Here is a 27,813-nt window from a genome sequence, read left to right as displayed (position 1 = left end):
ATTTTTGGAAATATTGGTTGAAGAAATTTATGAAGTAAATTATCTTTCATTGTAACAAACTTTTAAAGGAGCAAAAGCAATGCAATATTGTTTTGCTTATTGTATAAAATGAAAAACTAAATTAACAAATTCTATATCCATCAAATTATCTATAAACAGATTTTCTAAATTTGACATATAGAAATTGGATAAATATGGAATGATAGAATCTCATTAGGGCAATTTTCTAGAATGTTTAATATCTAGATAAATAAAAATGAGATAAAAATATTGATATTCTGCAAATATAATTGATACTGCATTAAAGAATAATTTTTCTGCTTCTCTTAAATGTAACTGATTCATCAAAGCAGGAACATGAACAGTTAAAGGTCTTGTCTACATTGATAAACATGTAATTATTCAATTACACATTTTTTACTCAAATTTAATTGAATAGTTAATGATGTAAAAAGATAGCCATCTCTTTATTTAAATAAAAAATAAATTGCATTCTGGAAAAAAATTATTATTTACAATTGAAGAATTAAAATGTTCATCAAATAATGATGTAAAACACTTTTTAGTAGTAGTCAACTAGACTATAGGATGGTAATCAGTAATTAAAGGATTTTTTTTTTTTTTAAACCATTTGTAATTTAATTTCATTTCATTTCTGTTTTGTGGAAAATAGAATATTTATAAAATGATTTAAATAATTTAACCAACTGCTGTTTTAAATAGACCAAAAAATTCTTTAAACAAACTATTTGGAATCAAATCAAGACCTGATGCAATATAGTTTTTTTAGAGAATCAATTACTCTAATTAATCCATGGTGAATTCTTTATCCAAAACATCATTTTCAGACCATCTTTGTTTGAATGATAGGATATGTTTTATAAAACAAACACCATGAAAATCTATTATCTTCATATTTGAAACTTGTTTTCTTCTAAATCTATTAATTTTCAACCAAAATGCATCAGTAGGCTTAATAACATAAGTTGAATTCCCTGTAGATATTTTGACTTTATTAAATTGGAATAAATTCTTTTATTCCTAGTATATTCCTTTAAATTTTGAAATGTTGGGTTGCCTCACAAATAAAATATACTAGCATATTGAACAATCAATATTCTCACAAACAACAAAAAGGCTGTTGTAGATACCATATAGGATGCAAAGAACTAGATTTAGTTATACACACAGCACAGAAATCCACATATAGCATGCATATATTACAGGAAAGCATTTAACAGAGTCAAACTTTCATGATTAAGTAAAAAAAGAACAATTCTAATATCAATATTATTTGATGTCATGTGTTTGAGTGTTTGATCATTCAGCTTCTGAACATTTTATTCATTTTAATGAACTTAAACAGAACAAACTCAGCAGTTGACTTTTAAAACAACTTCTGAATAGTTTCCTGAGAGTTATTATATAGACAGAAGAAATTACTGGAAATTTATTATTTTTCAGTTGAAGAGTAAGATTATTAATTAAAGCATGGATTGATGTACAGTAAATGATCAAGAGAGAATTAAAAGCAAATTATACATGTGTGTCTTTGATAGTTTCAGGAAATATTGTGATGATAGATGAATGTGTCTGCAGTGTGCAAAAGCTTTTTCAGTTTTAAAAATATCAATACATTTAGTAAGTTTAGACAGTGGAAAAGTTGTTAGATGAGTTCAAAATTGCAAGTTAAAGTTAGCAGATAACTTTAATCCTTGCATAACATGAATCTGCTTTCTGTTTGATTTTTAAATACAGATATTCCATGGGCTATCTGCAGAAAACTGTGGTATTAAAAAGTATTTATTGTAATATTATTAAAGCCAAATTGAATGACTAGAAGGAAATAATATTGGCTGTTTAAAATGCTATCTTTATAATTTGTTTTTTCATAAACAGATAGAATAGATAGATAATTTTGTTAAAGGCATTAGAACTGCTAGAAGTATTTATTTATTTTATCATGAATATTGGGTATTTGTGACTTGGCCTTTATTATATTATTTTTATCTTAAGAGAAAGAGTACTTTTTATTTAATTCAGTTATTATTAATATTTTATTACACAGTTATTTATCTTTATATTCATTAATTTTTGTTTTGTAAAATGATATTATTTACCTGTATGAAATTTAAGTTTTTTTCATTATATTATTTTATTATATTGTAGAATACTTTGTTTTATGAGTAATTTGATAATTAAACATTTAAGATTTTACAAAATTATTACATATATATAAAAGTTTTCCTAAAATTAAAATTTTTAAAATTTTATTCTTTAGCAAGGCCTAATACAAAACGTGCTGAAATGTCTGGAGGTGTTGTAACATCTCCAGAAAGATTAGCAAGGATGAAATTAAAGAGCACTTCACAGTCACAACGTAAGTAACTAACTAATATATTTAATACTTAAAGAATTCATAATTTTAAAATATTTTATATAATATAATATAACCAATATAACTTTTGGTATATTTATTATTTATAATTATTTTTTGATAATAATATTTAAATATTTTGATTAGAATTTTCATAAAAATGCTTATTTTAATCTTAGATGAATATAAATTTTTTTGTAGAATAGAAGTTTCATTTGAAAATAATTTTACATATTAAAGTAGACAAAAATATCTTTATTTGAGTACATTGGAACCTGGTTAACTTTAATCAGTCAGGGAAAATTTTAGAGTTAGAAAGTTTCAAGTTATGACAGTTCAGCTAAAAATCAAGATTTTGTGCATTGGTTTCTTGGTGATCCATAATAAATTATCCATATGACAATTCCGTGGGTCTTATATTATGTAGAATTGTTGTCAATGTAAACCTCTCTGTTTTTCTGAAACTCAAAAATGCTTAACTGAATGGGTAAACAAGCTACTGAGAAATTATTTCCCTAATTGTTGATCCATTCATTCCAAGATGTTTATTAACGATATTTCATTGCAATATTTTGTGCCTGGAATCGACTTGTTTGCTGTATTTTATCACAAAAAAGAAAAAACTCTATAATAGTTGTTTTTAAAATTTTGCCACAAAGGTTAAAATTTTTACATAGGATTGTAAAGTGATATTTTTTTAAAGTTAATTTATCAAAAATATATTTATTTATTACATAATTTAGTTGGAGAAATTCATCTGCAACCAAATAAAACAAAAAGGAGGTTCGAATAGCTGTTAGAGTATCTGAATCACACAAGCTGGAAGCCTCTGACCCTTTTTCTGTCACATGACACAATGTTTATTTTTACCTATACATCATTCTCGTGATTTATAGAAAGTTTCTGATTAGTTTTTTCAATGATAAATGTTAATTATTTTATTTAATAGAAAATTAAAATTAAAAGTTTGGAGAATTTATGGAAATACCATATCAAAACTCCATTCAAGATAAACATTTCAACGAATTCGAGATAACCAGGTTCCCTGTATTTTTTTGCAACTATTATATGTAAATATAAAAAGTATCAGTTGTAAAATCAAATAGAATTGTTATAAATTAAAATAGTAATGTATATAATAATGTTTAATGTAAATATTTTTTAGTTTTCAAAACATGTGTGTTATGTATTGCTGCATGCAGTATTATGAACTTTTATGATTTAATTTTTAATGTTTACTGGAGAATTCTGAGGAATGACATTATCAGAATTTTATAAATAAAAAAGTAAAATAAAAATATTATAAAATGTTAAAAAGAAAAGTTGTAATAATCTATATTTTGCAAATGCAAGTTTGATCTTTTATAATTTTTTATTTATTTTTATTGTTAATCTTAAGTTTTTTTTTCATTTATCATCATAAATTGTAGAATGTTTCATTTTTTTTCAATTCTGTTTGTTTTAATTATATAGTTTTGAAAATTTTTTAAACAATTTATTATTCATTTTGTTATGTTATCATCATCAGGTAGATTTGCTAGTTAATCCAGTTGGAATATTAATAATTTTAAAATTTTTTAAATATAATTAATAACAGTATGTATAGTTTTTTTTTTCAAATATATTCTTCAATAGCTTAAAATTTGAAACTAATAGATAAACATTTTAAGAGAAGAAATAAGCAATTTCATTTTTTTTCTTTATCTTTATGAATTGAAGAATTTCTTTATTTTGAAATGAATCACTATCTCCTTGCTGTATTTTTATTCTGCATTTCTCGATCTGTTTTATCTTAATTGTAAATTAAGATATACAGAGGTAGGTTTTTGCAAAAACTTGACGATAATAAACTCCTAAAACATTACTTGTCAATGGCAGAATGGGGGTATTTAAAATTAAGTTATATTCTTAATAAAACAGAAGAAAATTGTCATTCCTAAATTATTTGAAAAGTTACAATATTCCTTATGTGAAATATACAATTCCAATTTAGTAAAAATTAATTTATTTTCCTAATTTTTTAATTAAAGAACTGTTTAATTTCTGAAGTTATTGAAATAACACAAATTTATCCTTAAAGTGATCATTGGCCTTGTAAGAACTTATTAATTCATACTGTTTAGTTTATTTTTATTTTTTTCAAAAAGCTGTCTCTATCATCAAATTAGAACACACTTTTTCTAGTTTTATGAAAACTTTATTTTTAAAACTGGATATAAATTTATCATTATATCATGTTTCAAAACTAATATTCTTCATAAAGCATTGGTACTATGTTACCTTTATGGAAAGTTTTATTGACAAATTGTAAAATTTGAATTTCAATACTATATATGTAATATTATGGAAGTTGTAACTGGCAGTTTAAAAATTTATATGTTTATACAGTATATTTCTAATGATTAAGAATAAAATGAAGCTACAAGAATTTTTTTTGGATATAAATCATTGTTTAGAAGCGAGACACGGAAGATCTGAATTTGTACAAAATGATGATTAATAAATTTTTGAGACAATGTTGAAGAAAAACTTATATTTGATACTACTTAAAATATTCCATTAAGATTGTTTAGCTAGAATTATAATCCAAAAAGTAATAGAGTAATCCAAGATAAGAATTACAGAAAATAAAGATTCATTTCTCTTTATGTAATCACTCTCCTCAAAACAATTTTTTAATAAATTTATATAACATTATATATCTTTAAAAATCTAAGTTCATCTAGAGATTCTAAGAAAGACTTGATCATCATCTTCAAGTGAGAAAGTGAGAAGGAAGTAGACATCATTATCGCTTTCTTTCAACCTTGAAATAAAGTATATTTGTGATTTTCTGCTGTGATATTTTGTTTGATCTTCAAACATTACAATATTATAATACATGCAATAATAATGAATACATATAAAACTAAAAAACTACATACATCTTTGCTCATGCAGAATGTGTGAAAAAAAACCTTATGAACCTTACCTTTTTGAGCTAGTGTTCAAACACTAGCTCAAGAAATTGAGTTAAGTCAAAACAATGTGAATGTTTATAGGGAGAGGAAATATAAGCTGGATGTCCAATGAACAATTTCATCACACTAAACCAATATGTAATCAATGACTTCCATATGATTTGCACAGTTGATAACCACTATGCAATTTGTACTTTATTCATATGATATCTGGCAGGAAGGAAGGAGAATAAATCAAATGCAGTCATCCTAGCAACATACAATGGTGGGTATGAGGAGAGAGAGCTACTGGTGCTCATGTCTTTCTATTGATAACAAAAAATAAATAAAATTTATTCATTGAAACTTCAAAATGTTATTTTGAAAATCATTTTTGATGAAAAATTTGATTTATTGCACCTGTCTCAATATTATTGTTGTGTGCATATGTTAATGAAAGGTACTTAATAATAATTTAAATATTTTTCATTTTTGAGTTAGCCTTCCCATTGTACACTTTTAGATCTACCTCTGGCAAAATACCTGTTCTTTGTGGATAAAAATAAAATGAAATGCTGATTTATTATTATTTTTATCATTTTTTCTCTTTTTATTTTCCATCACATTTTTATCAAAAATTTCCAGAAAATTATGAATTTAATGTATTAGTTTGTCATTTAAAGTGTCCATTTACTGAACCATTTTGTAGAAAATGATGTTAAAGCTTCCGATCATGTTTATACTCATTGCTGATTAGCTGCATCTGATTTACAAAATAAAGTTCTTTCAGCTTGAAAATCTAATTGCATGCCAAAATTGCTCAAGTGGATATTCAGCTTTATACTTAACACAGAGTTTCTGGCCATTATGGATTCTCCATAATTATTTCTGATTTTCACCTGACTTTACATAGTACAGATTCTTCTGAAATTATTGTGGAAAGTTGATCAATGAATAGTTTCCTGCCAAAAATTATAGATGCCAGCTTATTACATACTCTGCCTGTCCTTCTAGTTCACTGCAGTGCATTTTTATAAACACTTAGGTTTTCATATTTATATTTGTCCAATAACAAAAAAAAATGTTGCTAAATTTAAATTTTAAATTATTGTTTTTAGACTAGTAACAATATCCTAACCATTTAAATCAGCATGTTTCCGCTTGTAATTGTAAGGAATACTTTTCATTATTTCATGTGTCATATGACACCAGAAATGGAAAATAATGCAATACATATGGCAAATGATTGTATTTGTGAATAAGAGTAAAGAGTATCAAGTTTTAACATTTGTCTTGTTTGTAAATTTTAGAATATCAACTCAACAGTGCGTTTAAGATTAAGTAAATTAGTAGGATTTAAAAGCTTGAATACTGTATTCAAAGGATGCAAAAGGCATCATAGCATTTTTAAAGACAGTCGTGGAGTATTATTGGTAATCTGTAATTTTATGGTTTTTCCAAGTGACCTGCAAGTGATCATTGCCTATCAATTTAATTTCTTATGAAAAAAAAATTAAATATACCAGTGAACACACTGTTGAAGTTTGTAAAAAGAATCTTGTCCCACAATGTTTCCTTGACAGTTACACCAATGAGTGACCGTTTTTCATTAAACTGAAAATATATAAAAAAAAACATACATTTTGCAAAGTTTAGCATTGATTATGGAGTATGTGAAGACTGTCACTGTCATACATACAACCTATAAAAAGCATAAAACCAATGAAAAATTAAAAAGTAAAAGTTTAAGTAATATTTTTATCATGGAGGAGAATGACTGAATTCATAGAAAACCGTTATTTGTCAATTCTTGTGGAGCATAATCTGTCTTTTTTCAATTGTTGACTATAGAAAACTATGGTATAATAGAGTAATTCTGTTTGCAAGAATCAAAACTTCAAAAGCAAGAAACGAGAAAATTATCATCCAGACGTTAAACAATGTACAAGTATTGCTATAAACTACTAGTGCTTTCGACGAAACTATTTTTGTCTTCTTCAGGCAGATGAAAACAGTTAATATCCTTTTATCGAATAACGATTTCAAACTACTCTAATGGCAAAACAGCTTTGGAATATAACTAAAAATGGAACTAAATACCGAGAACTTGAATAATATGCGTGTGGTGCCAATGCGCATGTGCAAAAATTTTTTTATATGAATGTGGAGCTAGCGACGATATCTTAATTTGTTATATAAATTGACCCACAAAGAAGGCACATCCAGTGTGGGAGTGTTGCATGGATTTAGCACGTCGGTAAGGAGCGCCTCCCATAAATACACGAGGCTCCTGATTTCTATTGATCGGCCTGAGGTCCAATATCTTTCACAATCAAAACTTCAACTCTTGTTTTTTGTTTAGTAAAATCTATAAAAGAAAATATTTTATCTTTGGTATAACAGAAAACATGTTTTAGCCACTGATGGAAGCAATGATAAATTTCATCTGATTACTGTTACATATTATTATGAATTCAAAGGCCATAATAGTACTTTTATGTTCTCATTACTGCAATATGTTGATATTATTGAAAAAGTTATTTTTAATGCCACAGATATTACAGAACATGATGCTATATACTTATGTTTTTTTAATTTCAAAAGCAAATGTTCAACTCAATAAATAAAGAAAATCTAATCAAAATGTTAATGCTGATGAAAACATATGAAAAGTAGTCAGTTTCTTTGAATACTTGATCTAATTTGTAATGACATCAAAGCAGCAGTTAAGAGGGAAAGTATATCAGATAAAATACAACTAGAAAAAAGGAATGATGTAGAACTGTCAATTTCTCTTCTCATTTTCAGTATATACAAGATATCCAGAGATAGTGTGTAAGAGACACAATGAAGAACGGATCAAAGTGAATGGTATTAATATAAGCCATATAATGTATGCAGATGGCATAATTTTGATAGTAAATATTAATCAAAATATCAAGAAATTGCTAGAAAAATTGAATAAGGAATGCAAGAAAGACATAATTTTAATAAACACTTAAAACATTGAGATAATTTTGACCACCTACTTTGTCAAAAATTAATGGTTATATCCAGTTGGATTGGCTTCACTTAAGAGTTCTCTAGCAGAACTTGTTCAATTAATCATATATTTATATCTCCTTTTATCAACTATTCATTTCACAAAGGTCTTATTTTTATCATATTTCTCCTAACATGAATAACATTAAACATCTACAGCAAAATTTTCATGTACTACATGAAAATTTTGCTTGTCTTAAATACATTTATAAATACATTCTTTATAATTTTTAATGATTTCATTTCATTTTTATGCATTTATATATTTGTTTGTTGTTGTCGTGCTTTCTGTTTTAGCTTATTTTATGTATATTACTTGGGGTTTATTGTTATTTAGGGGGAGGGGAGGAAATCTTATGTCTTACACAACTTTTTTTTATTGTATTTATTATAAATAAATAATAATAAATGGAAGATATGAANAAATACATGAATTGTATTTTCATTAATATGTAATATACAGAAATAAAAATATAATAATAATAATGCAGTATTAAGAACACACCTAAATGCAAAACATACTATTAAAGCAATTAGTGTATATGTTGTCCCTGAGAAAGCAACATTATTACAAAAATATTGATTTTTGTTTTCTTTCAACTAATTTTTGGAAATATTGGTTGAAGAAATTTATGAAGTAAATTATCTTTCATTGTAACAAACTTTTAAAGGAGCAAAAGCAATGCAATATTGTTTTGCTTATTGTATAAAATGAAAAACTAAATTAACAAATTCTATATCCATCAAATTATCTATAAACAGATTTTCTAAATTTGACATATAGAAATTGGATAAATATGGAATGATAGAATCTCATTAGGGCAATTTTCTAGAATGTTTAATATCTAGATAAATAAAAATGAGATAAAAATATTGATATTCTGCAAATATAATTGATACTGCATTAAAGAATAATTTTTCTGCTTCTCTTAAATGTAACTGATTCATCAAAGCAGGAACATGAACAGTTAAAGGTCTTGTCTACATTGATAAACATGTAATTATTCAATTACACATTTTTTACTCAAATTTAATTGAATAGTTAATGATGTAAAAAGATAGCCATCTCTTTATTTAAATAAAAAATAAATTGCATTCTGGAAAAAAATTATTATTTACAATTGAAGAATTAAAATGTTCATCAAATAATGATGTAAAACACTTTTTAGTAGTAGTCAACTAGACTATAGGATGGTAATCAGTAATTAAAGGATTTTTTTTTTTTTTAAACCATTTGTAATTTAATTTCATTTCATTTCTGTTTTGTGGAAAATAGAATATTTATAAAATGATTTAAATAATTTAACCAACTGCTGTTTTAAATAGACCAAAAAATTCTTTAAACAAACTATTTGGAATCAAATCAAGACCTGATGCAATATAGTTTTTTTAGAGAATCAATTACTCTAATTAATCCATGGTGAATTCTTTATCCAAAACATCATTTTCAGACCATCTTTGTTTGAATGATAGGATATGTTTTATAAAACAAACACCATGAAAATCTATTATCTTCATATTTGAAACTTGTTTTCTTCTAAATCTATTAATTTTCAACCAAAATGCATCAGTAGGCTTAATAACATAAGTTGAATTCCCTGTAGATATTTTGACTTTATTAAATTGGAATAAATTCTTTTATTCCTAGTATATTCCTTTAAATTTTGAAATGTTGGGTTGCCTCACAAATAAAATATACTAGCATATTGAACAATCAATATTCTCACAAACAACAAAAAGGCTGTTGTAGATACCATATAGGATGCAAAGAACTAGATTTAGTTATACACACAGCACAGAAATCCACATATAGCATGCATATATTACAGGAAAGCATTTAACAGAGTCAAACTTTCATGATTAAGTAAAAAAAGAACAATTCTAATATCAATATTATTTGATGTCATGTGTTTGAGTGTTTGATCATTCAGCTTCTGAACATTTTATTCATTTTAATGAACTTAAACAGAACAAACTCAGCAGTTGACTTTTAAAACAACTTCTGAATAGTTTCCTGAGAGTTATTATATAGACAGAAGAAATTACTGGAAATTTATTATTTTTCAGTTGAAGAGTAAGATTATTAATTAAAGCATGGATTGATGTACAGTAAATGATCAAGAGAGAATTAAAAGCAAATTATACATGTGTGTCTTTGATAGTTTCAGGAAATATTGTGATGATAGATGAATGTGTCTGCAGTGTGCAAAAGCTTTTTCAGTTTTAAAAATATCAATACATTTAGTAAGTTTAGACAGTGGAAAAGTTGTTAGATGAGTTCAAAATTGCAAGTTAAAGTTAGCAGATAACTTTAATCCTTGCATAACATGAATCTGCTTTCTGTTTGATTTTTAAATACAGATATTCCATGGGCTATCTGCAGAAAACTGTGGTATTAAAAAGTATTTATTGTAATATTATTAAAGCCAAATTGAATGACTAGAAGAAAATAATATTGGCTGTTTAAAATGCTATCTTTATAATTTGTTTTTTCATAAACAGATAGAATAGATAGATAATTTTGTTAAAGGCATTAGAACTGCTAGAAGTATTTATTTATTTTATCATGAATATTGGGTATTTGTGACTTGGCCTTTATTATATTATTTTTATCTTAAGAGAAAGAGTACTTTTTATTTAATTCAGTTATTATTAATATTTTATTACACAGTTATTTATCTTTATATTCATTAATTTTTGTTTTGTAAAATGATATTATTTACCTGTATGAAATTTAAGTTTTTTTCATTATATTATTTTATTATATTGTAGAATACTTTGTTTTATGAGTAATTTGATAATTAAACATTTAAGATTTTACAAAATTATTACATATATATAAAAGTTTTCCTAAAATTAAAATTTTTAAAATTTTATTCTTTAGCAAGGCCTAATACAAAACGTGCTGAAATGTCTGGAGGTGTTGTAACATCTCCAGAAAGATTAGCAAGGATGAAATTAAAGAGCACTTCACAGTCACAACGTAAGTAACTAACTAATATATTTAATACTTAAAGAATTCATAATTTTAAAATATTTTATATAATATAATATAACCAATATAACTTTTGGTATATTTATTATTTATAATTATTTTTTGATAATAATATTTAAATATTTTGATTAGAATTTTCATAAAAATGCTTATTTTAATCTTAGATGAATATAAATTTTTTTGTAGAATAGAAGTTTCATTTGAAAATAATTTTACATATTAAAGTAGACAAAAATATCTTTATTTGAGTACATTGGAACCTGGTTAACTTCAATCAGTCAGGGAAAATTTTAGAGTTAGAAAGTTTCAAGTTATGACAGTTCAGCTAAAAATCAAGATTTTGTGCATTGGTTTCTTGGTGATCCATAATAAATTATCCATATGACAATTCCATGGGTCTTATATTATGTAGAATTGTTGTCAATGTAAACCTCTCTGTTTTTCTGAAACTCAAAAATGCTTAACTGAATGGGTAAACAAGCTACTGAGAAATTATTTCCCTAATTGTTGATCCATTCATTCCAAGATGTTTATTAACGATATTTCATTGCAATATTTTGTGCCTGGAATCGACTTGTTTGCTGTATTTTATCACAAAAAAGAAAAAACTCTATAATAGTTGTTTTTAAAATTTTGCCACAAAGGTTAAAATTTTTACATAGGATTGTAAAGTGATATTTTTTTAAAGTTAATTTATCAAAAATATATTTATTTATTACATAATTTAGTTGGAGAAATTCATCTGCAACCAAATAAAACAAAAAGGAGGTTCGAATAGCTGTTAGAGTATCTGAATCACACAAGCTGGAAGCCTCTGACCCTTTTTCTGTCACATGACACAATGTTTATTTTTACCTATACATCATTCTCGTGATTTATAGAAAGTTTCTGATTAGTTTTTTCAATGATAAATGTTAATTATTTTATTTAATAGAAAATTAAAATTAAAAGTTTGGAGAATTTATGGAAATACCATATCAAAACTCCATTCAAGATAAACATTTCAACGAATTCGAGATAACCAGGTTCCCTGTATTTTTTTGCAACTATTATATGTAAATATAAAAAGTATCAGTTGTAAAATCAAATAGAATTGTTATAAATTAAAATAGTAATGTATATAATAATGTTTAATGTAAATATTTTTTAGTTTTCAAAACATGTGTGTTATGTATTGCTGCATGCAGTATTATGAACTTTTATGATTTAATTTTTAATGTTTACTGGAGAATTCTGAGGAATGACATTATCAGAATTTTATAAATAAAAAAGTAAAATAAAAATATTATAAAATGTTAAAAAGAAAAGTTGTAATAATCTATATTTTGCAAATGCAAGTTTGATCTTTTATAATTTTTTATTTATTTTTATTGTTAATCTTAAGTTTTTTTTTCATTTATCATCATAAATTGTAGAATGTTTCATTTTTTTTCAATTCTGTTTGTTTTAATTATATAGTTTTGAAAATTTTTTAAACAATTTATTATTCATTTTGTTATGTTATCATCATCAGGTAGATTTGCTAGTTAATCCAGTTGGAATATTAATAATTTTAAAATTTTTTAAATATAATTAATAACAGTATGTATAGTTTTTTTTTTCAAATATATTCTTCAATAGCTTAAAATTTGAAACTAATAGATAAACATTTTAAGAGAAGAAATAAGCAATTTCATTTTTTTTCTTTATCTTTATGAATTGAAGAATTTCTTTATTTTGAAATGAATCACTATCTCCTTGCTGTATTTTTATTCTGCATTTCTCGATCTGTTTTATCTTAATTGTAAATTAAGATATACAGAGGTAGGTTTTTGCAAAAACTTGACGATAATAAACTCCTAAAACATTACTTGTCAATGGCAGAATGGGGGTATTTAAAATTAAGTTATATTCTTAATAAAACAGAAGAAAATTGTCATTCCTAAATTATTTGAAAAGTTACAATATTCCTTATGTGAAATATACAATTCCAATTTAGTAAAAATTAATTTATTTTCCTAATTTTTTAATTAAAGAACTGTTTAATTTCTGAAGTTATTGAAATAACACAAATTTATCCTTAAAGTGATCATTGGCCTTGTAAGAACTTATTAATTCATACTGTTTAGTTTATTTTTATTTTTTTCAAAAAGCTGTCTCTATCATCAAATTAGAACACACTTTTTCTAGTTTTATGAAAACTTTATTTTTAAAACTGGATATAAATTTATCATTATATCATGTTTCAAAACTAATATTCTTCATAAAGCATTGGTACTATGTTACCTTTATGGAAAGTTTTATTGACAAATTGTAAAATTTGAATTTCAATACTATATATGTAATATTATGGAAGTTGTAACTGGCAGTTTAAAAATTTATATGTTTATACAGTATATTTCTAATGATTAAGAATAAAATGAAGCTACAAGAATTTTTTTTGGATATAAATCATTGTTTAGAAGCGAGACACGGAAGATCTGAATTTGTACAAAATGATGATTAATAAATTTTTGAGACAATGTTGAAGAAAAACTTATATTTGATACTACTTAAAATATTCCATTAAGATTGTTTAGCTAGAATTATAATCCAAAAAGTAATAGAGTAATCCAAGATAAGAATTACAGAAAATAAAGATTCATTTCTCTTTATGTAATCACTCTCCTCAAAACAATTTTTTAATAAATTTATATAACATTATATATCTTTAAAAATCTAAGTTCATCTAGAGATTCTAAGAAAGACTTGATCATCATCTTCAAGTGAGAAAGTGAGAAGGAAGTAGACATCATTATCGCTTTCTTTCAACCTTGAAATAAAGTATATTTGTGATTTTCTGCTGTGATATTTTGTTTGATCTTCAAACATTACAATATTATAATACATGCAATAATAATGAATACATATAAAACTAAAAAACTACATACATCTTTGCTCATGCAGAATGTGTGAAAAAAAACCTTATGAACCTTACCTTTTTGAGCTAGTGTTCAAACACTAGCTCAAGAAATTGAGTTAAGTCAAAACAATGTGAATGTTTATAGGGAGAGGAAATATAAGCTGGATGTCCAATGAACAATTTCATCACACTAAACCAATATGTAATCAATGACTTCCATATGATTTGCACAGTTGATAACCACTATGCAATTTGTACTTTATTCATATGATATCTGGCAGGAAGGAAGGAGAATAAATCAAATGCAGTCATCCTAGCAACATACAATGGTGGGTATGAGGAGAGAGAGCTACTGGTGCTCATGTCTTTCTATTGATAACAAAAAATAAATAAAATTTATTCATTGAAACTTCAAAATGTTATTTTGAAAATCATTTTTGATGAAAAATTTGATTTATTGCACCTGTCTCAATATTATTGTTGTGTGCATATGTTAATGAAAGGTACTTAATAATAATTTAAATATTTTTCATTTTTGAGTTAGCCTTCCCATTGTACACTTTTAGATCTACCTCTGGCAAAATACCTGTTCTTTGTGGATAAAAATAAAATGAAATGCTGATTTATTATTATTTTTATCATTTTTTCTCTTTTTATTTTCCATCACATTTTTATCAAAAATTTCCAGAAAATTATGAATTTAATGTATTAGTTTGTCATTTAAAGTGTCCATTTACTGAACCATTTTGTAGAAAATGATGTTAAAGCTTCCGATCATGTTTATACTCATTGCTGATTAGCTGCATCTGATTTACAAAATAAAGTTCTTTCAGCTTGAAAATCTAATTGCATGCCAAAATTGCTCAAGTGGATATTCAGCTTTATACTTAACACAGAGTTTCTGGCCATTATGGATTCTCCATAATTATTTCTGATTTTCACCTGACTTTACATAGTACAGATTCTTCTGAAATTATTGTGGAAAGTTGATCAATGAATAGTTTCCTGCCAAAAATTATAGATGCCAGCTTATTACATACTCTGCCTGTCCTTCTAGTTCACTGCAGTGCATTTTTATAAACACTTAGGTTTTCATATTTATATTTGTCCAATAACAAAAAAAAATGTTGCTAAATTTAAATTTTAAATTATTGTTTTTAGACTAGTAACAATATCCTAACCATTTAAATCAGCATGTTTCCGCTTGTAATTGTAAGGAATACTTTTCATTATTTCATGTGTCATATGACACCAGAAATGGAAAATAATGCAATACATATGGCAAATGATTGTATTTGTGAATAAGAGTAAAGAGTATCAAGTTTTAACATTTGTCTTGTTTGTAAATTTTAGAATATCAACTCAACAGTGCGTTTAAGATTAAGTAAATTAGTAGGATTTAAAAGCTTGAATACTGTATTCAAAGGATGCAAAAGGCATCATAGCATTTTTAAAGACAGTCGTGGAGTATTATTGGTAATCTGTAATTTTATGGTTTTTCCAAGTGACCTGCAAGTGATCATTGCCTATCAATTTAATTTCTTATGAAAAAAAAATTAAATATACCAGTGAACACACTGTTGAAGTTTGTAAAAAGAATCTTGTCCCACAATGTTTCCTTGACAGTTACACCAATGAGTGACCGTTTTTCATTAAACTGAAAATATATAAAAAAAAACATACATTTTGCAAAGTTTAGCATTGATTATGGAGTATGTGAAGACTGTCACTGTCATACATACAACCTATAAAAAGCATAAAACCAATGAAAAATTAAAAAGTAAAAGTTTAAGTAATATTTTTATCATGGAGGAGAATGACTGAATTCATAGAAAACCGTTATTTGTCAATTCTTGTGGAGCATAATCTGTCTTTTTTCAATTGTTGACTATAGAAAACTATGGTATAATAGAGTAATTCTGTTTGCAAGAATCAAAACTTCAAAAGCAAGAAACGAGAAAATTATCATCCAGACGTTAAACAATGTACAAGTATTGCTATAAACTACTAGTGCTTTCGACGAAACTATTTTTGTCTTCTTCAGGCAGATGAAAACAGTTAATATCCTTTTATCGAATAACGATTTCAAACTACTCTAATGGCAAAACAGCTTTGGAATATAACTAAAAATGGAACTAAATACCGAGAACTTGAATAATATGCGTGTGGTGCCAATGCGCATGTGCAAAAATTTTTTTATATGAATGTGGAGCTAGCGACGATATCTTAATTTGTTATATAAATTGACCCACAAAGAAGGCACATCCAGTGTGGGAGTGTTGCATGGATTTAGCACGTCGGTAAGGAGCGCCTCCCATAAATACACGAGGCTCCTGATTTCTATTGATCGGCCTGAGGTCCAATATCTTTCACAATCAAAACTTCAACTTTTGTTTTTGTTTAGTAAAATCTATAAAAGAAAATATTTTATCTTTGGTATAACAGAAAACATGTTTTAGCCACTGATGGAAGCAATGATAAATTTCATCTGATTACTGTTACATATTATTATGAATTCAAAGGCCATAATAGTACTTTTATGTTCTCATTACTGCAATATGTTGATATTATTGAAAAAGTTATTTTTAATGCCACAGATATTACAGAACATGATGCTATATACTTATGTTTTTTTTAATTTCAAAAGCAAATGTTCAACTCAATAAATAAAGAAAATCTAATCAAAATGTTAATGCTGATGAAAACATATGAAAAGTAGTCAGTTTCTTTGAATACTTGATCTAATTTGTAATGACATCAAAGCAGCAGTTAAGAGGGAAAGTATATCAGATAAAATACAACTAGAAAAAAGGAATGATGTAGAACTGTCAATTTCTCTTCTCATTTTCAGTATATACAAGATATCCAGAGATAGTGTGTAAGAGACACAATGAAGAACGGATCAAAGTGAATGGTATTAATATAAGCCATATAATGTATGCAGATGGCATAATTTTGATAGTAAATATTAATCAAAATATCAAGAAATTGCTAGAAAAATTGAATAAGGAATGCAAGAAAGACATAATTTTAATAAACACTTAAAACATTGAGATAATTTTGACCACCTACTTTGTCAAAAATTAATGGTTATATCCAGTTGGATTGGCTTCACTTAAGAGTTCTCTAGCAGAACTTGTTCAATTAATCATATATTTATATCTCCTTTTATCAACTATTCATTTCACAAAGGTCTTATTTTTATCATATTTCTCCTAACATGAATAACATTAAACATCTACAGCAAAATTTTCATGTACTACATGAAAATTTTGCTTGTCTTAAATACATTTATAAATACATTCTTTATAATTTTTAATGATTTCATTTCATTTTTATGCATTTATATATTTGTTTGTTGTTGTCGTGCTTTCTGTTTTAGCTTATTTTATGTATATTACTTGGGGTTTATTGTTATTTAGGGGGAGGGGAGGAAATCTTATGTCTTACACAACTTTTTTTTATTGTATTTATTATAAATAAATAATAATAAATGGAAGATATGAACATCCAGAGATACAGATAAATGGCAAAAGATTATAACAAGTTTATGGTTTTTAATATTTGAGGACATTAATTGCCAAGGATTTAAATTTACTAGGTATAAATAAAGCACAGGTTTGCAAATATGTGATTCTCAATGAAAGTTTGTCATTAATACAGAAAATTAACAAAATTTCATTATAATTATTGTAAGGTCTACAAAACATTCTTCCATCAGCAATATATATGGACCTGCAGAATGAATTGATTTGGCAACAGTTGAATTGATTTGGTTGCATTTAAAAAAATAGAACTTCGTAGATTTCCTTAGTCTTATATTAAATATAGAAAGCAGCAAAGTGTGAAGTTTTCTTAGAATAAAATGGAATCAAAAATGTGATTTAGGAGTTGTAAAATGGTATGAGTGGCAAGAGACAGAGAGTTAGAGGTGGATTATAAGTAGAAAATTGAACTCATCATTGATGGAGGAGATTGACACTGCATATTTTAAATCTTAAAGAAATGTCTTTGTTTAGCAGGGCATTATCTCTAAAGACCGCTGAAAACTAGGCAATGCTGTTGCTTCTAACGTGACTTTAGAGGCAATTTTTATGGTTACAGGATTGTTTTGCTTTGGCAATTGGGCAAATTTGCCACTTGTAATATCACTCATGACATACTTCTACAGAACCAATAAACATTTTATCTATCTCTCTACAAACTATAGTCTGTTTTGTAAAATGATGATGATCTACAATGATGATTTGCATCAGCAAATGGTAGCAGTCAAAGCAAACATCAGTTAGCTTCAGCTGCTTCCATTGTTGTCTATTTGTCAGAAATTTAATAAATAAATGAAAATGAAATCAGGGTCCTGATAGATTTATAAATTTCAATGAGATAATTTATATTCTTACTTCTATGAAAATTTATCAAACAGCTCTGTTTCGTAATCCCAGCATAGTGAAGACATAGCCGAAACATGAAGCACAAACATGCACTTCTTTTATGGCCTATAGTGCATGTTCTTTCTCACAAACTTTCAAATATGTATGAGTGTCATAGATTATCATTTGAAAAAATCAAACTTCTTGGATTCAAGAGTCGTCAAACAGACTGCCTACATTTCAACGAAGGGTATGACATAGAATGATGTTGAGTCGATGACTGGTAATCAATGGCCATCAAGTGGGCAATGTTCAAATGAATTTGATTCATTGTTTGCTTAGTTTGCAGCAGCCATAGGAGTTATTATATGAATTTATATATTAAATATTATTTCATGCTTATAAATATTTCAAATTGCATTTGTTATATATTCTAATATTTTATTGTGGTGTTAATCAGATTTTTATGGGATTGAATACAGTAATGAGTTTCTTCAAATAACATTATAGTAATAGGCATTTTTGATTATTACAAATGATTCTATTTATTATGTTATTTGATAACTTATCTTTATCTTCTGATAAGGTTTATTTTTCTGTAAATAACTTTATTTTCTTTTCTTAAATGAATATGACAAAATGACTNTATGGATTGCTTTTGAAGCATGCATTTATGGATTTGCTGCAGTTATGCCGACTTCCATAATTGTTTGACTGGGGACTGAAGTTCAAAACAGATGAATCTGTTATTTGATCAGATATGCAGTAGAATTTTTAGATACCAAGTTAGTACCCATACTTAGTAAAAAGTTTGAATAACAATTGTTGTTGTTTTATACAATGAATTGTATAAAATTTTTCTGAATATTAACTGTACAAAACTATGTGAATTTTTTGGTTATCTGATTTGAAAAAATAATTATATAGAAATATTAAGATATAATTCAGGTTTGAAATAGCATTATCATGTGATTTATTTTACAAACAGTGCATAATGTTTGGCCAGCTTTAAATAATGAAAAGTAATTTTTAAAATCAAAAATTTTGATTTCTCTAATTTAATTTGATTTTTTACTTCTGCATGAATTAGAAATAAAATTAAATAAATGTTGTTTAACATTTCATTAATTAACCCTCATCAATTTCCTTTCCTTTACTCTCCTCTTCTTCTAATTATTTTAAACATACTTTACTTTACTAACTTCTTCCAGCTCTTCTTCAGACAATTTCTTGTGATGTACTTCTTCCTTTATATAAAGTTCAAAGTTCTCTTGGTAAGTTTTTAACGCGTTGCTGATTAATGCACATGCACTGCACATATTTCTAAATTTAGGATGCATCAACTATTAAATTACCATATTATTTATAATAATATGTTAAATTATAATTTATTATACTATATTTTATTTCTAATATAATATATGTATATAATTTGCTTTTTTTCATTTGTCTTAAAAATTCAGGCAACTATTAGAAAAAGAAATAGGATGTCTGAAATTATTGTTAAATTTAATTATAATTTTTATTCATTCTGAATCTATTTAGTCTGGATATTTAAAATTGCATTGTTTGCAGATTATTATGCAGTATCTGCAGATCACTGCAGTAAGCTATATCTTACACTCTTGAATACTGTTTTCCTATTCTTTTTTGGAGGCAATATGTACACTTTTCTCTTGATACTGATGTTGCCTGTGGAGAATCTGGTTTCTTTCTCAACACTTCTAGGTTTTTCATGCAGAGATCCTCCTCCTCATTGTCTGTGACAAAGGAGCCTACATTTTCTTTCTCAGACTTTTTAATCAAGCCATTTCAGAAACATTTCATACATTTTATGATAATACGTATACACAATATCACTTTGTAGTTGGAATTGTACAGTACAACTTCAAATGCAAATAAAAGGACACAGATTAATTGCAAGTTAACACTGTGCTAACTTGTCTAATATAACTAAGACAAAGGCAGAACTGAAAGCATTAGTGATGACTATTATTTCTGATTCCAGTATCTTGTTAATGAGGATACTTGGGTAGAAAGCTAGACAAATATTTGGCATAAAACATCCAAGAAGCCCAAGTTACAAGCATTTTCAAATGAAAGATGAGTGCAGTGCTTATCCTTGAGTAATAGTGGATTAATTGTATATTTTGTGACATAAAATATAATTTTTTTTTGTTTTTAAAACTTTACAGTTTTATATATATAAAATATATTCATTTAATTTTTGAAATTTTTATATATATAAATTAGAAATGTGTTATAAAACTCAAAAAACATTGATTAGTAAATCTTTAATATATATAATGCTTTTGAATTGTTTTTAATAAATGTGTTATAAAACACATCATTATGAAAAATATGAAATTGCTTTTCTGGAAAGATTACATTGTGTGTGCCAATTTCTAAAATATTTAATTTGATAACTTATGAATTAACATTTCTTTATTAATAAATAATAAATAACATTTTAATTGAATCAATTTTAAGTATAAAAGATTTTGAAATATCAGATGATCAAGGTAATTAAAATGCCTGCTGCTCTGAGATATGTATCTGGTCTGGCTCAGATATGTTGATTTCAATTCTGTCACTACTTAGCCATATAATTTTGACTTATCTAAATCTGTGATGAGCATGTTAAAATGTCATCTTAGTTCCTGTGAACATAAATTGAAGTTTTTAACATATCTTTCACAGATTTCTAATTATTTTGTATTTATTTCTAATTAATGAAACCTTTAATGTTACCTGAAAATAAAATTTAAAAAATGTTACTTGATTTTTAAGCATAAAAGTAAAATATTCTTTAAAAGCATGCATAAACACACACCATGTACACATTTTATTTCTTAGAATAAATTATTGAGCATGGCAGTGATAATAAAGTATAATAATCACCCAACATTCAGTAATCTTGTCTCAACGTTTATAAACGTCCATTTGGATTGCCATTTGGTGATTGTTTAAATTTATTTGTAATATCTCTAAATTTCAAAACTTCTGATTAAATACATTGTCCAGCAGTCAGAAAGGGTAATAATCAGATGGTGAGCTGACTGAATAGTGTGGGAGATGGAATAAAATTTCTCAACAAACACTTTGTAGCTTATGTTCTGTATAAGATTTTCCATTGTTCTGAATGAAGATGATGATTACAATTAACCAGTATGGATTGCTTTTGAAGCATGCATTTATGGATTTGCTGCAGTTATGCCGACTTCCATAATTGTTTGACTGGGGACTGAAGTTCAAAACAGATGAATCTGTTATTTGATCAGATATGCAGTAGAATTTTTAGATACCAAGTTAGTACCCATACTTAGTAAAAAGTTTGAATAACAATTGTTGTTGTTTTATACAATGAATTGTATAAAATTTTTCTGAATATTAACTGTACAAAACTATGTGAATTTTTTGGTTATCTGATTTGAAAAAATAATTATATAGAAATATTAAGATATAATTCAGGTTTGAAATAGCATTATCATGTGATTTATTTTACAAACAGTGCATAATGTTTGGCCAGCTTTAAATAATGAAAAGTAATTTTTAAAATCAAAAATTTTGATTTCTCTAATTTAATTTGATTTTTTACTTCTGCATGAATTAGAAATAAAATTAAATAAATGTTGTTTAACATTTCATTAATTAACCCTCATCAATTTCCTTTCCTTTACTCTCCTCTTCTTCTAATTATTTTAAACATACTTTACTTTACTAACTTCTTCCAGCTCTTCTTCAGACAATTTCTTGTGATGTACTTCTTCCTTTATATAAAGTTCAAAGTTCTCTTGGTAAGTTTTTAACGCGTTGCTGATTAATGCACATGCACTGCACATATTTCTAAATTTAGGATGCATCAACTATTAAATTACCATATTATTTATAATAATATGTTAAATTATAATTTATTATACTATATTTTATTTCTAATATAATATATGTATATAATTTGCTTTTTTTCATTTGTCTTAAAAATTCAGGCAACTATTAGTATACTGTTATTAATTAATTAACTATCATTAATATACTGCAAGTCAGTATACAAGTATCACTAGATATTTTTTATGAATTTTATTTCACTTATACTGTCTTTCTCTGTAAAAACTTTTTAATTGAAAAATTATAGACTTCATAATCTAATATTTATATTTGTAGTTTCATATCTTTGGTGTACAAACTAATAATCTGCTCATTAGAATAACATTATAAGCAAAATAAACTATTTAATAGTACTACTCAAATATCAAATAAAATTCAAAATTTATAAAAGTGAAAGGTGAGCTTGAATAATAATAATGCTACAATGTAGTTAATTATTAATGATACTATAATATTGAAAATGATTGTAATTTTTGAAGGATTTATGTTTATATTTCTGCTCTATACATGGTATTTAATAAGCAGCTAAACTTTTAATTTAATTTATTGTTTTAAGTTAAATAGCAAACTACAGATTCTTGTTTAAGTGCTTCCTTACAATGATAAATAGTTTTGAAGCTGTCTGGATTATCATAACAAACTGTATTGTATCACAGTACTTTATCTTACAGGGGTCTGTTAGAACCATATTAAAATTTTATATTTTTATTTTGTTTTATTAATTAACTGTATTATTAGGAACAAAACTGTATAAGCTAGCAATAACAGAAGTTGAAGATGCACAATAAGTCCTGAAAGTACTGTGTAACATCTATTAGCTTATAAAAATTTTACAAGTAAATACAGTAATACCTCGACTTACGCTTCCCTGCCATACGCAAACCTGGAGTTACGCGATTTTCAAATCTTTTTGGTTCGTCTTTTGTTTGAGCGCCACGCAACTCTCGATTACTCATTCCCCCCACACTATTGTTCAGCTTACATGTCCAGATTACATATTTCTAGATCAGCAGATCAGCATATTTCTAGATATATATCAGCAGAGTCCAGCTTACATATTTCTGTATTTGTTATATCTATGGAGACTTGAGAGACTCTGTGGTGATTTCTTGTAACCGTGAACGAATCAAAAGACGAGATAAGATTAACGAGAACATTTATTAGCTTACGTACATCCGACTTGGATTTTACACAAATTGCAAAATTATACCCCAATTTACGCGAATTCGGCTTACGCGGTTATCGCTCGGTCCCACCTATCGGGTAAGTTCGGGGTATTACTGTATAGATGTATGTACTATAATAATTGTGTGTGTTCCAAATATGTTAATTTTGTTTATATTTGCAAAAATGAGAAGGATTGTAAAGCTATATAAACATATAGTGTTAAATTTTCATATCACTACATTTTTATTGCATTAATTATTTTGCAAACAAATGTAAATTTCTAGTAATGTCATTCATTAGTTTTTATATGAAATTGTTTGGAAAACATTTTTTACAGTTGATAATGATTTAAAGACATTTTATTTGATCAAAAACTAATAATAATAATCAGAGTCTATCAGATTTCTAGCTAGTACTTTTATTTTAAAACCTAAGTTCAAAATTTTGATACACTTAATGAAGGGTTAAATATAAAAAATTCCAATTGAAACAAACAAAATGTTAAATTTAACTTAAGAAGTTATAATAATTGTTTGTGACAATGCAAAGTCATTGAACTAGTGTAATGTCTACTAGTTCAATGGCAGTGTAGATAGTGTAGTAACTTATTTTATCACAAGTTATGGATGTATGAAAAAATAATATTACAGTAATACAGATAAAATTAAATAGAAGTAAAGTGAGTTAATATTTTAATTTTTATAGCGAGCAGTAGACCAGGATCTCCTTCTTCTAAGCTTAGTTATGCTACTTATCAAGGGGCAGGTGATACTGGCACCACTGGTCGTTCAAGAAGAAAATCTGGAATACCAGCTGTTACTAGTACCAGTAGAGAATCAAGTCCAACTCGAAATTCTTATAGTGGTATTCTAGTTTTTTCATTTAGAATTTATTTTATTTTCAATAATAATAATTGTTATAATTGTCATTTTTATTTGTAATAGGTTTAGAGCGAAGAGGAAGTTTTCGCTCTAGATTACTTTCAGGTACTGGTGATAGGTATTCTACTACTGGTATTAACTGTAAGAATTTTCACATTATTTTTTTTTTATTAAATATAAAGCTATTTTTTACATTTATAAATATCTTATAATTATAGCTGATATTATGACAGCAAGAAGATCATTTCAACAAAATAAAGAAATTGACTCTACGGTTCCTGATATTTTGGTTATCATTATTTTTTTTTTTATACTAAACATTTTTGTATAAATTGTAAATTTAACATTTTTAAAAAATGTAATGTTATATTTATATGGAATATAACATATTTTAGCATATATTTACTTTTTCATCTAATTTGTTAATTGATATTTTAATTAATTTTTAAATATAATCAGTTATATTTGACTTTGATTATTTTAATGTTTGCATATTGTAAATGTTAAGGATATATTTTTATATGAATTTTCATATATGTAAATCTGTGTTTCATATTAATATATATGATATTTATACAGACTGCCCCTCCAATTCAGAGGAAGTATGGTGCTTTTGAAGATCAATCAGATGAAAGTGAGACGTCAAGTGTGTGTTCCGATCGCTCATTTAGTGCATTTGGTAGAAATATAGATGTAAGTTAAAATCTATTTTAATATATTTTCTGGTTAAATGAATCAGGTACAGATAATGTTCATGATACAAAAAGTATTTGTTTTAGCTGTTTGTTATGTTTGTAGTTTATTTTAATGAATGTACAGTAGTGCTTGCAAGCAAACTGTCACTAGAATTTGAAAGACAAAATCAATAAGTATGAATAATATAATATAAAAATAGGCAGAGAATAGATGTTTTTATTTATTTATTAACAAAATGAAGGAATAAGATATATATCCATGATATACTATGAGAGTTGGGTAATAAATAAGTTCTTACAAAAATAGTTTGATGGAGATAGAATACTATGACCATTTGTAAAAAGTAGTAAAAAATTATTTATTACATATACAGGTAACCCCCATATAACAAGGCACTTCTATAGCACGGATTCACTCTAACACGGTTTAAAAATTGGGAACATCCCCCATATAACGCGGTGCTTTTAAAGCACGGGTTTACTCTAACACGGTTCGGGAATTGGGTAAAACCCTTGTACAACATAAAATGTAATAAAGGGTGCATTCTTTTATACCTCTGCATAACTCCGCGCGAGCATTCTAATTGTTTTTGTGGCTACTTTGAATGCTCTTTCAACAAATAATTCATTTAATGGTTAAATTATACAGTTGGGATCCTTCTTTTGCCTCCAAAAGCTCATTTTAGAATTATAGATTCCTCGACACGATAATATTGGTAGTGCTGGCGCTGCCATCTTTCTTTCACCGTTGTTCCTAAATGCCTACAAACAGCAGTGCACTCCTGTTGCAGAGTGACTGCTATTAACGAACGCACCCACAAACTGTTACCAGTTGATGATGCTCATGCTGAGATCATCATATAGAATGAATAATCCTCTGATAAAATATTTACTTAAATAATAAAGAAGTATTTTACCTATGAAAAAAATGAATCATAAATCAGATTTAAATAAGGATTTAACAGCATGTTTTCTAATTTTTGGAACCTAACTCCACTTTTCGCACTAGTTCTTTGTTTCATATAACACAGATTCGCATAACATGGCAATTTTTTGGAATGTAACTCCCATGTTATACGGGTGTTACCTGTATATATTTATTATTCAACATGATTGCCAGTTACAAGGATGCATTGTTCTAAATATTTAATCCATTTTTTCCAAACAGCAAAGATGCTTCAAAAAAAATCTGAAATTATAGATAATTCTTCATTTTTATTACAGTCCAGACTTCTGGTTGTTCCAAAAGTTAAAAATGATAATATAAGTTTAACAGTTTTCATTGGATGCTGAATTTCAAGCTGCAAAATATGAATGAGTTAAGGAAAGATCAAAAAGGTTTTCGTATACAGAATGCAAAAATAGATTTAATGTTTGAAAAAAATGTATCATTGTAAATGTGTGTTGTGTATAAATATGTGAATGTGTCTTGAAAATGAATATGTTTGATTTAAAAAAAAAACTTTTTTCCAATTTTTTTAAAAACTGATCAAATTTAACATCACAAAGAAATTCTATAGAATGATAGTACCATAGATAAACATAACAGTTTTTAAAATGATATTTATGAGAAAAATGTTATCGATTGTACTGTTCACTTAACAGATGTTTTTGAGAATGGGAAAAAGAAAATTATTGTCCATTGTTCTCAGAAGGCAGTGTCTGTTTAATTAAAGTAAAAATACATTAATGGTTCTGTTATTGGGATTGGATGTTTTATCTCCTAAGTAGAAATATTTGCTAAACTTACATTTTGTTATTTACTCTTGTTTTTATTTCTTTCTTTGCTTTTTTCCTCCTCCTTTTTGGTTAAGATTCCATCAGAATACATTATACTAATGTATTTATTTCATGTACTTTTTGCTAATCTTTTCTTTCTGTGTTGTAAACAAAATGACTGCCAAGGTACTTTCTCAGTATGTGTACTTTTTGGTTTGTCCCATATTGCATTCCACACCATGATGGTTTAACAAAATCTATTGTATACTTTCTTATCCCTGGTGCTTTGTCTACAAGATTCTCCACACAATTGTCTAATAACTTTTGTTTTTATCTTACTTTTAAATTATAAGATCATTAACATTAGATATAATATTAAGTTGTACAAGTTATTGTACAAGTTAACATATAAGGACCTTGAATAAGTTCTCGCTGTTTTTTTTGTGAAAATTAACACTTTATTTTAAAAAAGTCGTAATAAACACGTCACTGAAAGTATTGTCTGTCGCTAGCCACTACTTTCTCCTATCATTCTAGCAGCATTTGAATTCCATGTCGGAAAAACAACACGTTTTTTGAGGCTATCCAAGAATCAACCCATTTTTTGGCATCTTCATAAGAACGAAAGTGCTGCTCAGCCAGGCCACGTGACATCGATCGGAACAAGTGATAATCGGAAGGGGCGATGTCTGGTGAATATGGCGGGTGGGGTAGGACTTCCCATTTAAGCGTTTCCAAGTACGTTTTCACCGGTTGTGCAACATGTGGCCGAGCATTGTCATGTTGCAAAATCACTTTGTCGTGTCTCTGCTCATATAGCGGCCGTTTTTCCTTCAATGCTTGGCTCAAACGCATCAATTGT

At 26.4% G+C, this 27,813-nt stretch overlaps 1 protein-coding gene across 1 annotated transcript in view; it reads left to right on the top strand.

The window, feature by feature from the left end:
• LOC111626612 (CLIP-associating protein 1-like) overlaps positions 1–27,813 on the top strand; it is a 156,998-nt gene that overhangs the window by 122,414 nt on the left and 6,771 nt on the right. The window contains exons 21-27 of the mRNA XM_023370048.1: positions 2,282–2,380; positions 8,125–8,234; positions 11,179–11,341; positions 24,362–24,520; positions 24,601–24,678; positions 24,756–24,826; positions 25,117–25,230. Coding sequence (XP_023225816.1) covers positions 2,282–2,380; positions 8,125–8,234; positions 11,179–11,341; positions 24,362–24,520; positions 24,601–24,678; positions 24,756–24,826; positions 25,117–25,230 — 794 coding nt within the window. The remainder of the gene's footprint in view (positions 1–2,281; positions 2,381–8,124; positions 8,235–11,178; positions 11,342–24,361; positions 24,521–24,600; positions 24,679–24,755; positions 24,827–25,116; positions 25,231–27,813) is intronic.

This window comes from Centruroides sculpturatus, unplaced genomic scaffold (assembly GCF_000671375.1).
Source record: "Centruroides sculpturatus isolate CEXI.00-Female unplaced genomic scaffold, Cexi_2.0 scaffold362, whole genome shotgun sequence".
Lineage (NCBI taxonomy): Eukaryota > Metazoa > Arthropoda > Arachnida > Scorpiones > Buthidae > Centruroides > Centruroides sculpturatus.
This window is presented reverse-complemented; position numbering and strand designations above follow the sequence as displayed.